Source organism: Cyprinus carpio, chromosome B14 (assembly GCF_018340385.1).
Source record: "Cyprinus carpio isolate SPL01 chromosome B14, ASM1834038v1, whole genome shotgun sequence".
Taxonomy (NCBI): Eukaryota; Metazoa; Chordata; class Actinopteri; order Cypriniformes; family Cyprinidae; genus Cyprinus; species Cyprinus carpio.
The window spans coordinates 3,171,075-3,189,482 of NC_056610.1; the positions used below are offsets into that span (position 1 = coordinate 3,171,075).

General features: G+C 38.5%; 1 protein-coding gene across 1 annotated transcript; it reads right to left on the minus strand.

The window, feature by feature from the left end:
- Positions 1 to 180: 180 nt before the first annotated feature.
- spon2b (spondin 2b, extracellular matrix protein) lies at positions 181 to 7,838 on the minus strand. Its single transcript, XM_019067480.2, has 6 exons — positions 4,783 to 7,838; positions 3,956 to 4,188; positions 3,198 to 3,421; positions 2,453 to 2,644; positions 1,844 to 2,027; positions 181 to 908 (listed from the first exon to the last, which is right to left on the minus strand). The coding sequence occupies exons 2-6, from the start codon at positions 4,179 to 4,181 to the stop codon at positions 730 to 732; spliced, it is 1,005 nt and encodes a 334-aa protein (XP_018923025.1). The 5' UTR covers positions 4,182 to 4,188; positions 4,783 to 7,838; the 3' UTR covers positions 181 to 729.
- Between the last annotated feature and the right edge of the window lie 10,570 nt (positions 7,839 to 18,408).

Below are 18,408 nucleotides of genomic sequence, written 5' to 3' on the forward strand. Positions count from 1 at the left end.
CTTCACTGACTGAAATGCTTATTAATAGACTTGGCAAAAATGGCTTTGAACATCATTTGATTTGATCCTTGATATTCAGACATTTTGAGTATGGCTTACATGTCCATATAGATGGACAGATTATATTGCAGTTATTATCTTTTAGGAAAGTATAATAATTTTTCACACAAGCATGACAAATTCAGAGGAATTCAGAAGGATTTATTTATTTGTATGTACAACTTTATATACAGTTTTGCAATTAATGTACAGATATCATCCACTGATGCAACATGTTTTGAGGAAAACAGAGTATTTTTTACTGAAGATGTTTATCTCAACGAGTGAGCTTGATAATGTCAATGGTGAGCCCCACCTCCCACCAGAGAGCACAAGACTCCATAAGCAGTGAATGAGGACAGTATGTGAAACTTACAGCAAACTCAGCCAATAAACTTCTGATAGTAGAGCAAATATTGCTGTATTGAAAGTATAGAATCAGCAGTTCCTCATATTTCACTCTCAGTTGTGATACGCTTAGTGAGAATTTACTTTGGGTACCTCAGTCTTCTTTTTAACTTGGGATATGTTGCCTAGCCCATTCATTACCATGTTTAAGCTTGTTAACTCACCCAAGACATCATAGTTTAAAATAACAAAGTCATTCCATTTATAATGTCTCATTTTAAAGCTGTTAACCAGTAGATTGTTCCCTGTGGATGAGGTATGGATGGTAGGTCCTCTTTATATTCACACACAGTTGTCAGGGATACAGAGCTTCTTTTCCTCTAGGGGTGGGCAGGCAGCCCCATTGTTTGCAGGATGCATGTGAATATAGCGGGTTCTGTGTTTTACCCCTTTCTCACCACACTGACCCTTACAAAGACCCCAAGGTGACCAGACAGAAACCTCACAGTCCAGAGGGGTATCTGTAGAAAAAGAGATGTTGATTAGTACTAATAACTTACTGGGAACAAATTGTTGTATTTGTTAAAGAAAAAGTTTGCACATTTTTGAAAATTACAGTTCAATAAATTAAAATCATCATAAAATCACCCTTGAAACTTTCATGTTTTGGTGCACTATTCCTTGTATAGGGCTAATAAGGCTAAGCAACTCAAGATTAAAAATAACTGGTTTATGTTTTTTGAAAGATTGGTTTGAATTTGTACTATTTGAGTCATGTGAAAATGAATAATAATAACAATAATGCAGAAAAATACAAGCATGAGGCATGGTCCAACCAGATTGTATGAAAGTGTATGCATGAACGAGAATAGTAATAATTTATGAGTTTGCCACCAATTTCCCAAATGTTAATTACAGTTGCAATGAAAATGTTTTCTGCTAACACTATGATAAAACAACAACAACAACAAAAACACTATAATGTAAAATATAGACTGTAAATCCTTTAAATTTAGCAAAAATAATTGCTTCTTCTGATTCACTGATGCTTTCCAGAAATCCTGAGCTTGTAAAAGGCTGATATGTATCACAGACTTCTGTACAAGTAGGAAAACAGAAGGATGGAATCAAAGCACACATTTCACTTCTGTGACAAACACTTCCTGAGTGCTGAGTGGCAGAAAACTTTTAAACGGGTTGGCCCTCATTATTGTGTTTGCAGTTTGTTGTGTTGGTTACCATGGGAGTGTATAAACCTTTCTACAGCCCGCAGTTTAATCACCACAAGTTCTCTCTACGGATTTGTAATGTTTCCCTCGAAAACAGAATTTAAGATTCTAATGCAAGTATGTCAACTCTGTCTTTTTTCATGATAAAGTTCTGTATGAGGAGACTATGCCGGACCTTTACAACATTCACATCACAATTCATTTTACAAACAATTTCTAATGCTTACTTATGAGAGACCTATCAATTTCATTCCCGCTTGGAATCTGATTGGACTGGGTCGGCTGAATGGGTAAGCTGAATATCTGGTTGTTCTTGATCTTTGTTAGGGAGACTTTGGCTATTGGGGGGAGATGCTTCAGTCTGGGATAGTAGAAGGAGTTTGCAGGGTGACTTGGGAATGATGCGGTTATCTGTTGACAGAAGACATACAGAATCTGTAACAAGATTTGTTAATCAGACCTCCATCCTTGCTGGAAAAAAAGGTGGTCAGGTGGTGGTCTGCCAAGTTGTCCGTTTTTTTTCAGCTGGTACTGGTTCCCAAAGTGGTCTAACTGTGCTGAAAAAATACATCTTAAACTTGCATAAGATTGTTTAGAGGTCTCCTCTGGCCTCCAAGTCTGGTCAGGTTGGTCTTAGAAGGATTTTGAAAACTTTTCAGTTTGTGAGGCTGGGAAACCAGCTGGTTGCCCAGCTAAACACCAGCTTGGCGAGGCTGGGAAAGCATTTTAAACCAAAAAGGACCAGTAAACCAGCTCATTGTGCTCTAAGAAGCATTGTTTCATGGAAAATATTATAAATATATATGACTTGTAGGGTTGCCCGTTTTAGACATTACCTGAGTGATTTTGTCTTGAGGAATGGTCTCAAAGTTTGGTGAGGAGAAGGTGAAACCACTGTCTGTGCCGGCATCATAGGGGTAGAGATCTAGGCTTATGTTTTCTATCCAGTTATCACCCTCGCACAAGTTTAGACTGTCTATTCCAACAAACCAGTCAGGACTTGGCACAATGCGGACAATGAAGGACAGCTGCAAAACAAGAAGATCATTAGTGTTCGGTTGCGCTGTGGTTTTAGCTTGCTCATTAGCTAGTATAAGCTGCTGTCTTGTTTTCATTTGGAAAGTTTTATTATTTACAATTCTCTCTATAATATTTTATATGGAATGCCTGGGAGGCCAGTGAAGTATGTGCATGTAGAGAGTGAGTTCCAAAAGAACGCTTTAGACACAGTATGCAAGTGTTCACATCGTCTGACTGAAAACATCTGTGGTTTTTATTAAAAAAACAACTAAAAAAAAAACTAAAAACAGCTTAAACCAGCCTATGGTCTTTGCTGGTCTTACTGTAAATGGTCAACGAAAGCCTAGTCTGTATCCCGGCTAAATCATATTTTAGCTAGTTTATCTGGTCAGCCCGACGAGGTAACTGAAAACCATTCTAATTGAATTTGATATTTATTGTAGTGTCATACAGTTGCATAAAATTCATAAAAATACATCATATGTAGGGCCATGATTTGGTGCTGAAGAAATGCTCAGGCTTGTCCTTGCTTTGACCTACTGCAGTGCACAGTGTACTTACTAAAGAGTGTCTTGCATAGACCTCAAATTCTGTGATTGCCTGGCCGGTTCCTCCAACCACAGCCGGTGCTGAGAAGAGGCCATAGACACTTTGGATCCGTTCCCCAGCTGCCTCCACTTCCTTTATCAGTGTCCAAGCCTCTCCTCTCTCAGAGAACTCTCTCACCCCATTACTGGCGTACTCGTTGCTTTGCCAGATGTGATAGTCTGAGCTGTGAGTTACTCCTAAAATGAAAATTATAGTTTTCAAAGTGTACTTCTACTTTAGTGCATAACATGCTAATCAAGCACCGCCATCATTGTTTTGCTCAGACCCATATGTGTGAATTATACAGTGGCTTGTGGAGGGGCTGAGGTTTTTTTTTTTTTTTTAAGAAATGACTTTTTATAGGAAAGTTTTTAGGCATAATCTTATCTTGAGCAACCCAGATTCTGGCATCCCTAAAGCACAGTTTAACACTATTTCAATGTACTTTTGTGATACTGCACAAAAACATGTAAGAAAGTAATAGATAATGATCAATGATTAATCAATGTTTCTATGGCATTAATGTAAAAACCCTCTTTTTAAACCTTTATGTTGAATACTTATATAACCTAATCTTTGTTTTTACTTCCTTTTGAGGGGTTAATCTGGGTCAAACCCCCTCAACAGGAACAGTGTGAAAGGTTTGGGTGAACAGACCCAAAAAGTGGTGTAGCAAATGTTACAAATGTTTAAAAGAATACCGTTCTTACTTATAAGATCAGCCCACTCACCAATGATGGGGGACCACTGAGCAGGAGGCCTGTACAGAGGGTAGTGTTTGGGGAAGGCAGTCTGAGTCCACTGGCCGGTAAACGTCAGTCTGTACTTGGCTGCAGATGGTGCTATGCACACGCGGTCCACGTCGACCGGCATCGCAGGGACTTTACTCAGCAGGGCCAGAGTCACGGTAAGCCACTGCAACCAGCAGTTCACTTTCAAAGATGTCATCTTTTCCATGCTGGTTCTGTGTGGGAACAATAAACTGTTTTACCAGGCATGTGGATGCATGCCATAGCCAGGTTTGAAAGCTTTGGATCACTCCTTCCTTACTAAACTACAGACAATGGTAAAACAGGGGAATTTACATATCTCCTGTATGAGTGATTTGGTATAACTGTGTCATACACTGACTAAGAAGGAAAGAATGTAGGTCAGGATAACCAAATTAACTCTCTTTGTTTCCAGGCACTCTTACATGCAATATTCAGCAAAAGAGGGATTGACAATGAAATTGCATGATTTGCTGAAATTGGTTAAGCGATACTCAATATAGTATTTTAAATATATCTTTTAAATCACTATATTAGCATAAACTGTTGTATTATATTATTATTATTATCCAGCTGCATGCACCATGCACAATAATTAATTTAGACATTGTATTCAAAATAGAATTAATTTAGTATGCATTCACAGTAGTAGTTTATTTGCCATATAAAATACTACCTTTAAATGCATATGCCCTAAAACAAAAGGTTTTAAATTAATCATAATTAAGCAGAAGCCATTCAACATTGTGCAGCATGAATAAAACATATAGTTAAAGAAAAACACTTACAAGGTTTGCAGAGACAGATGAGGTTTTCTACAGAAATGCTGAGTGGAGGTCACCTGTGCCCAGGCATTCAGAGGAAGACTGCAAGATTACTGTGTGTCTTCCAGCTATTTATGCGTTTCCAGCGGTCCCCACACTCTAACAATATCAATAACCTTCTGACCCCTCCCAGATGAAGTATCGCACTCTCCACACTCTACATTACAATTCCATGTGGGATTTCCCCTTTGGTCTCAGCAGATTCACACTTTTTTTTCCTCTCCCAACCAGAGATGCATAGAGAAAGCAGCATTATATGAAGCTCCTGAGGGTTTCGTAGTCAGTTGAGGAAGTAGTATTGTGGGGTTGGTTGATTGTGGAAACAGGCTTGGCTGGTGGATCAGCAGTGTAGAGGCACCCAGTAAGCCGAAAGCTAACAGATCCCGCCTGCTGCCAGTAATTGCTTCCACATGCTCACGTTTTGTCCCTCACCCTTCTCAAATTCTCTCCAGTTTCTTGACACTTAATTTGCTGAGAGCTGTTTGGATGTGGTTTTCTGCAAACCAGTTCCATTTCCGAGAGCTTACTTTAAAGGTTTTAATATTCCTCTGTTGTAAATCGGGCTTTGGGCCAGCTGGATTGCGACATCTAATGTGTTTGACATGTGTTTTATGCCTGTCTGGGGTCAGTTTCTGTCAACCATCCCTCATTGTTCATTTGAGCTGTCTCACATGTCACTCCATTTGGTCACAATGGACTAACTGAAATATTAATAGAAACTACAGAAAGTGTGTAAAAATGAGCATGGGTTGATCACACAAATTTAACAATAACTCTAAGGAAGTAATAAATACATGAGAGTATCTTAAAAAGGCAAAAATGTAGGTCATCATATGCAAAAAACTCACTCAATCCTAATGTCTTTACCAATTCAGTGCTGCTGTGAGACAGGACAATGAATGCAAAAAAAGCAAAGATGCACTATACTAATTTAACTCACAAAAATTACTACATTTGTTTTGTTTAAGAGAGATGTAAGACAGTCTATTTGTGACATTTCTTACAGAGAATTACTTAGATTATAGGTTGTAAGACTGATTGCATTGTAACCAGAAAGCCATATATACACAATAAATCACTGGATTAGTTCACATTAATCTAATCAAAAATACTTTCATTTGTGTGAATGGATACTGGAGCCCAGTTTTCCAGTTTTCTGTGCAGCATTTGTGCCATGGGCAAGGAAACACCTTGGATGGATTTGCAGTCCATCATAGTAATCAAAAACCAAAAAGTACATTAATTACTTTTTTTGTTTGTTTGTTTTTTCTTGAAAGGCACTTCATTACATATGCAACTTTTAGAAAAAGTATTTCAAGGACTACTTCCAGTGCCAAAATTTCATATTAGTTCTTTATCTAAAGTGAACGCCCAGGTTTATTGTTCTGCTTTCAGGTTTTCCTAGAGTCTGCTGATTTATTTTTTGTTTATTTATTACCGGTAAACAGTCGGTAACTGAGTTATTCAGGGCTGTTTTGGGAACTATTGTGTTTGAAACAAAAATGTAACCAAAGCAGACTGTTCAGATCTTGGCAAGAATGGTTATGAAACCATGCACCAATTCCAGAAATGATGCCTTTAACTAGGTCACATTATTTTTCTTGGAAAAAATTAATGAAAGTTATGATAAAAGTCCAAACATTTTTACAGAGGAACCAATGCCAGTATTTTACTAAAGCCTAAATATAGTAACTTGTGAAACACATTAGATGTTGATCATCACTGTATTATCACCATCCACCACACAATGTCCTTTAGTACACTATACCTAGGCCTTGTTAGGGTTTTCTGATTCCTGCTATATCTTATAAAGCAAGAGGTCCACTGTTATTCCCATTCACATTTCCCAGTGTGACCATCTACTCATAGCCTGGAGGTATAAAAAGCAAGATTTACTGGGTCCTTCCTAAAGACAGATTCATTTTCCAGCTTGGTGGCATTTTGCAGTGAACTGGAACCCCTGCCTTGATATTTAGTCTTTGGCGTGACTTATTTGATTTTAAATGGTGCAAAATCCATTTTCTGGGTTTTTCAGTTTTGACAAACAATGTCAGTCAGTCTGTCTGTCTGTCTGTCTGTCTGTCTATCTATCTATCTATCTATCTATCTATCTCACAATTTGAGCCATATTGTGCCCACTAATGATATTACATTTTACACTTAAAAGTATATGGTCATGAAAGGTACAGCATATGAAAAATATATGATCATGGTTGTTTAATGGGTTTTCATTGTATTTAATGTAAGAAGTCAATACAACATAGCACAGCCGCTATACAGACAATTTCATCTTCATTTTGTGCAGCCAGTTCCTTTCAGCAGAACAGGATGTGAAGTTAAGGGTCAGTGCAGTGACTCTCACATTGGGAGTGTTAACCTATCCAACATAATATTTCTGCTAACAAACATGATTTCTTAGCAACGTTGCAATAGCTGGTTGAGACTAGCCTGCATTATGTAACAGCTTTAGGAAAGTATGTTCTTGGCAATGTGCTTTGCGGCAGTTTACACCCAGTCCTTGTGTGACAGATTTTAATCCTGATAACCCTGCATTGAAAAGGGTTAATTGTTAATCAAATTCATGTGTGTAAAACAATATAAGTTAAAAAGCGTAAGCAGTTTGAAGGTGCAACTAAGATAAAAACCTAATGATTATATGCCGCAATTTAACAGCGAACTATGGTCAATGTGAAACATGCACTAATGTGGTTCTTTATGGGTAAAAAACTGTAAAAAAGTAAAATTGTGCATGGCAGGACTGGATTTTATCCATGGATAGTATAAAGCGAACATTACAAGAGTGATGGACTGTGCAGGTGCAGTAAGATTAATGCAAATTTTGGGAAGCGCTACATTCATTTTATTTACAAATTCACACAGTTTCCAGTATTTCTGTTGATAGAAGTTTACAGCATTTCACCAGTGTTGTAAAAAAGAAAAAAAAGTTAAAGAATTTTAATGTTGAAAGTGAAAGATTTTAGACATTAATATAAGTATTCTAACTTGCAGTGTAAAACTGCAGTGTAAAATATTTATTAGGCCTATAATAATCAAATATTTATTTTCAGGAGAATTGTAATTTATGACAGTAATATTTTTATACCTTAATTTTTATAATAATAATAATAATAATAAACCCTATATACTGTATGTGGATCTCTACAAAATGACAAAAATGAAACATGTTTTTTGCATGTCGTGACCATTAACCAACATCAGAGAACTGTGAAACATGTGCCGTTAAATTATTGAAATATTAACTTAATATCTCAGAGGTACTTCAAGTAAATATTTTGCATATTTGGCTTACCAAAACATTTGAGTACCTAACTCTAGTCCATCTTCATCAAAATGTGTGCAGTATTGGTTACATCAGGAAAAAGAATTGGGAGCAAAATAATGTATAATAAAAATATTATTAATATTATTCAATTAATATTATTCCGAAAGGCAAAAAGTACTCGGATGACCTACATTTACATTTACATTTAATCATTTAGCAGACGCATTTATCCAAAGCAACTTACAAATGAGAACAGTAGAAACAATCAGATCAACAAGAGAACAACAACGGTATACAAGTGCTATGACAAGTCTCAGTTAGTCTAGTACTCATTTTTTTTTAAATGAATATGATAGACAAGAAAAAGAAAAGGTAAGTACTAGTATTAGTTGGTTAAGTGCAGGCGAAAAAGATGAGTCTTTAGATTTTTTTTTGAAAATGAGTAAAGACTCAGCTGTTCGAATTGAGATCGGGAGGTCATTCCACCAGCTGGGCGCAGTCCAGGAAAAAGTCTGTGAGAGTGATTTTGAACCTCTTTGGGATGGCACCACAAGGCGTCGTTCACTTGCAGAGCGCAAACTTCTGGAGGGCGCATAAGATTGAACTAATGATCTTAGGTATGTTGGCGCCGTGCCAGTGATCGTCTTGTAGGCAAGCATCAGTACCTTGAATTTGATGCGAGCGGCTACTGGTAGCCAGTGTAACCTGATGAGGAGAGGAGTAACATGAGCTGTTTCTGGCTCATTGAAGACAACCCTCGCTGCTGCATTCTGGATCAGTTGTAGAGGCTTGATAGTACATGCAGGAAGGCCCGCCAGGAGAGCATTACAATAGTCCAGTCTGGAGAGAACAAGAGCTTGGACAAGAAGTTGTGTGGCTTACTCTGACAGGAATCTTCCTAATGTTGTATGAGGCAAATCTGCAGGACCGGGTCGTTGTAGCAATATGGTCAGTGAAGCTTAACTGATCATCCATCACAACTCCTAGGTTTCTGGCTGTCCTGGAAGGAGTTATGGTTGACGAACCCAGCTGTACAGAGAAGTTGTGATGAAACGATGGGTTAGCTGGAACCACCAGCAGTTCAGTCTTAGTAAGGTTAAGCTGAAGGTGATGGTCATTCATCCAGCTAGAAATGTCACTCAGACAGGCTGAAATGCGAGCAACTACTGTCGGGTCATCTGGTTGGAATGAGAAGTAGAGTTGAGTGTCATCAGCATAGCAGTGATAGGAAAAGCCATGCTTTTGAATGACAGATCCTAATGACGTCATGTAGATGGAGAAGAGAAGTGGTCCAAGTAATGAGCCTTGAGGAACCCCAGTAGCAAGTTGTTGTGACGTAGAAACTTCACCCCTCCAAGACACCATGAAGGATCTATCAGAAAGGTAGGAGTTAAGCCAATGGAGTACAGTTCCAGAGATGCCCATCTTTCTGAGGGTGGATAGGAGAATCTGGTGATTAACGGTGTCAAAAGCAGCAGACAGGTCCAGCAAAATGAGTAATGAGGATTTTGAAGCTGCTCTTGCCAGTCGCAGGGCTTCAGTAACCGAGAGCAGGGCAGTCTCAGTTGAGTGGCCACTTTTGAAACCAGATTGGTTGCTGTCCAGGACACTACTTTGGCCCAGATGCTGAAGTGTACATTCGATGGACACTTTACTGTCTCATGAGGCTACGGGAGAGGATTTATGAATGGCAGTGAAGCAACACAGCTGATGTTGGTAGGTCACATGATCGTGACAACATGGCAGATGTAGTCATGTGACACTTTTTTAGCAGTCAAATACCTACTTAGTATGCGATTTCAGACCCACCGATGTGATATTTATCAGGACTGGGAACCACTGCCCTAGATAATTATTTAATAATAAAACAATAATAAAATAGTTTATTGGGGCACTCAGTTGAAAAATGATTAAAAAACGGTTAAATGCAATAATAAAGTTAAATGTGATAAATTTGGGTGAGGGGAACTGCTTTTGATAAGTTCTATTTACGTATTGTTCCAATTCATATGATACTTGGTCAAATGCAAATTATTTTGGACAATTTATACTGCTTGTGTAATATTGCTTCATTAAATACTCATTTCCTTTGATGTTGAAAATCAATTAATGCTCATACTGGAAATAATTTTGTAAGAAGATCATGATTGTGAGCTCGTTTTGATTTTTACCCAAAAGCCATTTCATTTTGTTCTTTATTTTGGACAGCTAATAGTTACATGTGGAGGAGTAATCACACATTTTTATTTTCTTTCTCCTCGGTAGCCAATCATCATGCCCTGTCTGTAAACCCTCCCATGAGACATCATCAAATCCCTGGCAACTCAATATGAATTTTAAGCACTGGTTTGAGGTTGGGCCTTACATGTTTTGCTATGAAATTTGTGTTATATAGATATGATTGTAGCCAAATTATATTTGCTGCACACCAACTATATCACAAATTCAAGCAGTTCTCCTTTCTTCACAGTTATCTAGCCTTTTTGTATTAGCTCTGTTGTCTAAAATTTGAACCTTATAATTTTGCATCTCATTGCTTGTTTCACTCAAAGTTCAAGACCTGAAACTTTGATCAGGGCTCTGTCTTGGACTCTGTAATGTGAATGCAAAAGTTACAGGCAAATCCAACATTTTTTGTGTGAAGTTTCATCCTTCTCGATCTCTGTAATAATGAGTTACTGGTTAAGGCAAGGATGTTTTTGAACTAAATTCACCTCGTCTGTCAATGACAGAAACAGGGATTTGGCATTAATATTGTTCACAAAATTCCACACAGAATTTAAAGAGGCTGATAAAAATGTGAACACAGTCCAGCTGAATTTAGCCAAACGTGACTTCATCTGCATGTCATGAAGAATTAAATCATGTTATGTAGAGCAAAATAACAAGTCACGGGTTGTTTTGGTTCGGAAAAATAAGGTTAGGTTGTGTACATGTACCATATTGTGCCAAAATCTATAGTCTATATGTGTTTATTTGAGACAAACAAACTGTTGGGGAGTTAACTCTTCACTATGATTCTTAAAAATGACCTTGGAAAGTCATGTGCATGCTGTATATTTATGCCAAAATGTTTTGGAAAGGAACTTGGGGAACAAATTAGACATTGTCTGGAGGATCATAGAAGAATCATACCATGTGAATTTATTCCTCCTTCAGGCATTTATGATTATAAACTACTGTGTGTTTTAGACGATGTTGTAATTCTTGAAATCATAGCTCAGTTAAAGATAAATTGCTGGGTGTTTTCAAATATAAAGAACTGATGTTTTCGTGACAATGTTTTTAAGTATAGTTTTGGTTTTTGCAGGGATTTTGGATGAAGAACATATATAATTAGTGAATCACAGAAAAAACATTAAAAAGCTTTCTCTAAAGTACTGTTTACTGGGACATGCTATCAATTTCTTCTTTTAAAATGTTATGTTTACCTTTTAATCTGTGATGATGATTGGCCTTAGTGTTGTGTCTTTGCTTAATATTACTTTTCTCTTCATTTCAAATACATTCTATAGCACACTAAATATGAGTATTAATTTAAGAGTCACTGAATAGAATTTGAAATCATAACAACTAAACACATAACTGAAGAAACATCAGTTGTTAAAAACATATTTCTTAAAATAATTAAATAATTACAACTCCTACCCCTAAATCTAACGTTTTTTTTTTTTTTTGCATTATTGACAAACTATTTTCCTATTTGATACTGTAAAACTGCTTTGACACAATCTGTATTGTTACAAGCTATATATAAATAAAGGTGACTTGACTTGACTGAAACCTGCACAAATAATTTAAGTACAAACATGATTTAGTCAAACCCTTAAGCTGTATCTTCCTTATAGAGGACCTGGACCTGTCCACTATCATGAAAAAGAAAAAAAAAACATTCTTTAGGCTACATAAGATGTCAAGAGAAGTTAATTATACTGTGGCATATCCAAATCCTACCTTAGGATGGAATTTGACTTTACCCAATTATAAACCCAGCTCTTTTGCGCAAAGCTGTTTTGGTATACCTGGTGGAAGGGCCTATACTCATATGATCATAACATCTCACGTGCATCACTGTTTCCAAAGACACCCAGTGCTAAATCGTGTGGCTCACTGTCAAACTCTACTTACAGCTTTTCCACATACTGACAACAAAAACATTGGAAATGTGGGTCAAGCAAGAGCCATTAATGAAAACAGTGACTGACAAAACAATTGCACGTGTTTGTAAAAGCCAGTGCTTCTGTCCAAAACCTTTCAATCTTTTAAAAAAGTATTTCTCTCTCTCTCTGTGTGTGCTTTGTTGTGTTTAGCTAATTTTTCCCAATCTTTTCTCCAGAACAGCCTTTTTCCTACTGGGATCTGCCATTGATAACCATCATGTAATGTAGTTGTATAGTTAAGGTTAGCTAGTTAGTAGTGGTGTGGGGTTAGGCATACATTATTGCATTATTGTAGACCTTATAGCAGTAAAAAAGTTAGGGTTAGTGATTGGGGTGGTCAGAAATTACACAATTGCTTTAACCAGTGATGCATGTACAGCTCCTATCTCTTTGAATAAAGAGACATCAAATTCTTCAAGCCTGTTCGCCAAGCTTACAATTAAACATCATATTTGAAATCACAAATGAAATCTGACAACAGCTCAACTTGCAACATCTTGCTTCTTACAACAACTTGCTTCTTATGCTTGAATAGTGTTTAAAAATGCTTTTTTTCAGGCTAGACCAGCCAATGTGCATGTGAAGTCCTGATAGCGAGTCTCAGGCTCTGTCCCAAAAGAAACAATTCAGCTGCGTCCCAATTCAGAGGCTACATCCTTCGAAGGCTACATTCGAAGAGCGATTACATCACTGCTGCGCAACAAAGGCTGTCCCAATCAAAAGGCTCATTCGAATGCAGTCTCATTTACCAGGCAATAAAGGATGCTACAGATGGATCCTTCACAGCCTAGTTTGCCCCAGAATTCATTTTGCGCAGATAATAGCAAGATATTTTGTGTGAAATTACTGAATTACACTTTTAAATGTAAGTATTGGGTTTCAACTTACTTGAATATCTAATGATAAAAAATAAATAAATAAAAATTAAAGCACTTCAAATGGTGACTTATTTGTTACTAATATGCAATTGTATATCGTTTATACTCTTTATTATGTACACAAGGTGAATTTAGACAGGCTGTGAACCCTGTTTTGTTTTCAGACAGTTAAATATAACTTTTAAAAAAGTCCAATACAAACGCTACTGCTGCTTGTCAGCGGTAGCTGTCACAGTTGATAGAAACTAAAACAACCCCCCCAGCCCCCCAGACAATGCTCAGTCCAACTTTCACAATCTCATCCTTCATGGATGCAGTGCAGCGTGTAAGGTTATGATAGTTATGCATTTACATATGTAAACATATCTATATGTATTCACATACAGGGTGTGAGCTTCAGAAGCGAAGCTCCTCTTCCTGCTCTTGCTCAGTCTCATAGTATGGCAAGTCAAGTCAAGTCACCGTTATTTATATAGCGGTTTTTACAGTGCAGATTGTGTCAAAGCAGCTTCACAGTATTAAACAGGGAAATAGTGTGTCAAAATAGTGTGCCGTTCTCCTCTGGGCAGACGAAATCAGTAGTTTAATTCTAGAGTGCAATAAAGTCAGATTGTGCAGAGGATCCATCTGGTTCCCGTGGTCTTGTCCTGATAGGTCTTTGGAGGGGATCTGTCTCTGGGGCTCATCTAGTTGACATGGTCTCCGCTGACCCTGACTTCGAGCAGCGAGCTGCCTGTTGAGCACGAAGTGAATCAATTGTGGTCGCATTCATTCAAGTAATGCATGGGAAAAGACCCTCGCGCATGAGTGGCCAAGGGACTGGATTTGTCAGTGGACATAAAATAAAATATGTCTACTTCATAGGCGTTGGCTTATCTCAGTCACTGGTCTTTTATGTTAGAGCATTCGGACAGTGACTGCCCTGCATGCTCAAAGTGTACAGCCACTATAACAGCTGGTCACCAAGGGGAAGTCGTGGCCTAATGGTTTGAGCATTTGACTCCTAACCCTAAGGTTGTGGGTTCGAGTCTCGTGCCGGCAATACCACGACTGAGGTGCCCTGGGCACCGCAGCATAAATGGCTGCCCACTGCTCTGGGTGTGTGTGTGTGTTCACTGCTGTGAGTGTGCACTTTGGATGGGTTAAATGCAGAGCACAAATTCTGAGTATGGGCCACCATACTTGGCTGTATATCACGTCACTTTCACTTTTTTTTCACTTTTCATCATTTTCAGAATAACCTGGCCAAAGGTCCTGCCAATAAGAGACTTGCCCTTCAAACTGCTTCATCCGAGTGAGTTGAGAGTGCTTTCATTTAAGATGCCATTGTTTCTTGCACTGATGCAAGGAAGCGAGTCAATGGTCTACAAGCCTTTCAACTGACACCCATTACGAAAATTAACCATGGTTTTATAACAAATAAGGTTTTATTACAAATAAAACCAAAAAACCACAAATTGATTGTTGCTAGACTAACCAACCATGGTATTTGTAGTAAAACTGTGGTTATACAAATGGCATCAATCTGCCAAAAAACCTTGGTTACTACATTTTTATAATAAAATCATGGTTAATTTTCATAAGGGGCTGCTTGTTTCGAGTTGGGGTGGATGTATGTGAGGTGAAGCTTATGCCTAGACATGTCTTACTTATCTAATAGTGTTCTCAATGCCATTCAGAGCTCGACTCTCTAATATGATCTCTGACATAGGAAATGCATGCGCTATGCCCTGTACGTGCACAATATGAAGCCGACGGAGTTGAGAGATCTGAGAGCCATCTGGTTCAAGATAGCGCTGCTGCTAACTTTGGCTTGTGGAATTCGTGGGGAATTCACAAGCCCTCTTTATCAGCAGCACTTGGTACAGTTCAGGCTATGCGACTGTATGGTAATGCTTACACTTAGACAGGGGCGTCAGACTGGGGGTAAAACCAGTACTGATTACCAGGGCCCCAAAGGAAAAGAGGGCCCTTGAAAAGTCTGGAATATATTTTATTTTACCTGGATATTTTAATGTTGGGTGGGGGGGTACATGGGGGCCGATCAGGACTGCCTATGCATGGACGCTAACCGTTTTCAGGAGTGCCCATTCAACTGAAACTGCACTACTGTCAGTCAGTCAAACCTTGCAGATTGCAAAAGCTGATTCCAAATTATCAGTTCTTATTCTGCTGGATCTATTTACTGCTTTTGACACTGTCAATCATCAGATCCTCCTGTCCGCCCTCTCATCACTGGGCATCACAGGGATTTCACTTTGTGGGTTTGAATCTTATCTCACTGGTAGGTCTTTCAGGGTGGCCTGAGGAGGGGAGGTATCCAAAGCACATCAACTGGTCACTGGGGTTCCTCAGGGATCAGTTCTTGGACTCCTCCTCTTCTCCATATACACTTCATCACTGGGTCCCATCATACAGGCACATGGCTACTCCTACCATTGCTATGCGGATGACACACAGCTCTATCTCTCATTTCAACCAGATGATCCAACGGTAGCTGCACGGATCTCAGGCTGCCTGGCAGACATCTTGGCATGGATGAAAGAACATCACCTACAGCTCAACCTGGTAAAGACTGAGCTTCTTGTCTTCCCTGCCACTCCAACTCTACAGCATGATTTCACCATCCAGCAAGGTTCTACAATTACCCCATCAACTTCGGTCAGAAATCTTGGTGTAATCTTTGATGACCAGCTGAACTTCAAAGACCACATTGCAAATACTGCTCGATCTTGCAGGTTTGCACTGCACTACATCAGAAAGATCAGGCCCTTTCTAACGGAGCATGCTGCACAACTTCTTTTTCAGGCCCTTGCCATTTCTCGGCTGGTCTACTAGAATGACCTTCTGGCTGGACCTCCATCATGCACAATCAGACCTCTACATATGATTCAGAATGCAGCGGCATGACTGGTCTTCAACAAGCCCAAAAAAGCCCATGTTACACCTCTCTTTATCTCCTTGCATTGGCTACCAGTTGCGGCTCGCGTCAAGTTCAAGACATTGATGCTTGCATATAGAACAACCACAGGCTCAGCACCCGCCTACTTCCACTCACTATTTCACTATTATGAATCTACATCCCCTCCAGAAGTCTGAGATCTACGAGTGAGCAACGCCTCGTGGTACCATCACAGAGAGGCTCAAAATCAATTTCCAGAACATTCTCGTTCACTATTCCTGGCAGGTGGAATGATTTTCCCACCCCTATCCGGAATGCTGAATCCCTGACCATTTTCAATCCCTGGCATATTCAGCACATTTTTCTCCAAGTAAAAATTATCAAATAGGCTATACTTTTCATTCAGACCATTCTGGCCAGGTTTAAAAACCATAATGGATTCAGTATCACCATATATAATCATTATAAAAACATTAGCTGCACAGTATGATACACGGGTTATTATAGAAGAAATCAATCCATTGATTTCAATCCATACTGTATCACAGTATGATACACGGGTTATTATAGAAGAAATCAATCCATTTGGATGTTATTTGTGGTTTAAACAGGTAATCATTCACTTGCTATTGCATATAGAAGTGCCAGTGCCATTGGTTTGTGTAGTTTTCTATGTATCCTTAAGGGGTTTTTTTTTCTTATAAAATCAGAAACTGATCCTGTATCGCTGGCTTTCAAATGAAGTAAGCCACAAGTCTGCCAGACACTGTAACTCCGCAGGTTACTCGGGAAAAGGAAGTCTGGAAAAAATCTGCCTTTAAGCATGTCTACGGATGACAAACCCAAGCTTTCAGAACAGTTTCAGCAGATCCTATAGTTTATACATACTCTAAACAGCTGCATCTATACCTATTGTTTTAAACATAAGACGAAATCTTGTATTGTCTTTGACCTAATTACTGTAGTTCTAAAAAACTTTTACTTATATAACTTTACTTCACTAAAAATTATTGACATAGCATAGGTTGAATAGCAGTCCTAAACTAGTTTTTGTTCATACCGACTGTGCCACCAATCATTTAAAAATATATAAAAACACAAAGTGAAAATAAAAGTTTTGCTACACTAACTATAGTTTAACCAATGTATTTGTAGTAAAATTGTAGTTATACAAATAGCAATCAAAATGCAAAAATAAAAATGCTTACTACACTTTTGCTACAATAAAACTATGGTTAATTTTCATAAAGGATGAAACATATGGAAACTGCTCCTGATTAATAGAATATACACCTGCATTCTAATCTTTCCCAGCTAGTACCAGTCACGTAATTTATTGGTACTTTTTGGTAATTTCATAATTTACCAACATAACTACGAAGTTGCATGCTCAAACTTTCTTTTGAGCCTTATTTATAATAAAGTGATATACAGTGTGCGTTGCCGCACATTTGCAATGGAAGAGGGCATGCAACGAACCCAATACAACAGCTGACAGGACAGTAAATTTAATTTTTCTGAGATGAAAGTGGCTTTTTTTCATAACAGTTTCCGAAAATAACGTTAGAATTATGACACTGACATATAGCCTGACATCTTATATAGTCTCAGCCTCAGGCGTCATGCATGAACCTTTGGCTGAAAGTCTGATTCATATACGTAGCACAAAAAATTAGTACCACTTCAGGAGTTTCAAAAGTCATCATCGGATTGGTTAAATTATACAGGATTTCCAGGAGATGTGTGTTACGCGTACTTTAATGTTCCACCAGGAAACAAAGATGCCATGATGCCTAACCCTCTCATGGAAGAAGAAAGCCATCGTGTTTACAGCTGTGATGATGAGGGCTTATCAGGATCAACTAAATGCTGGATTTTCAAAAGTATGTGAAATATTTAAAGTTTGTGGCATATAAACTTTAAAATATGTCCAAGAATTTTACACACGGGTCTGTTATACCACGACTGAGGTGCCCTTGAGCAAGGCACCAAACCCCCAACTGCTCCCCGGAAGCCGCAGCATAAATGGCTGTCCACTGCTTCGGGTGTGTGTTCACGGTGTGTGTGTGCACTTTGGATGGGTTAAATGCAGAGCACGAATTCTGAGTATGGGTCACCATACTTGGCTGTATGTCACGTCACTTTGACTTTTTCACTGTTATTGTGGGGACATTTCCACGCCCCTAAACATGATACGGCTCAAAACGAAACGTGATTGGTTGCTTTGCCTGTCAGTCATACAGCTTTTCAAAGTGGCCAAGGTTCCCAGACCTTCTGCCATCAGTCTGAAGGTCTGGCTACAAAAGACTACAGCTTATCTGACCAAAGATAAGAACTTTCACGCATGTCTTTTAAAATTAAAGTCTC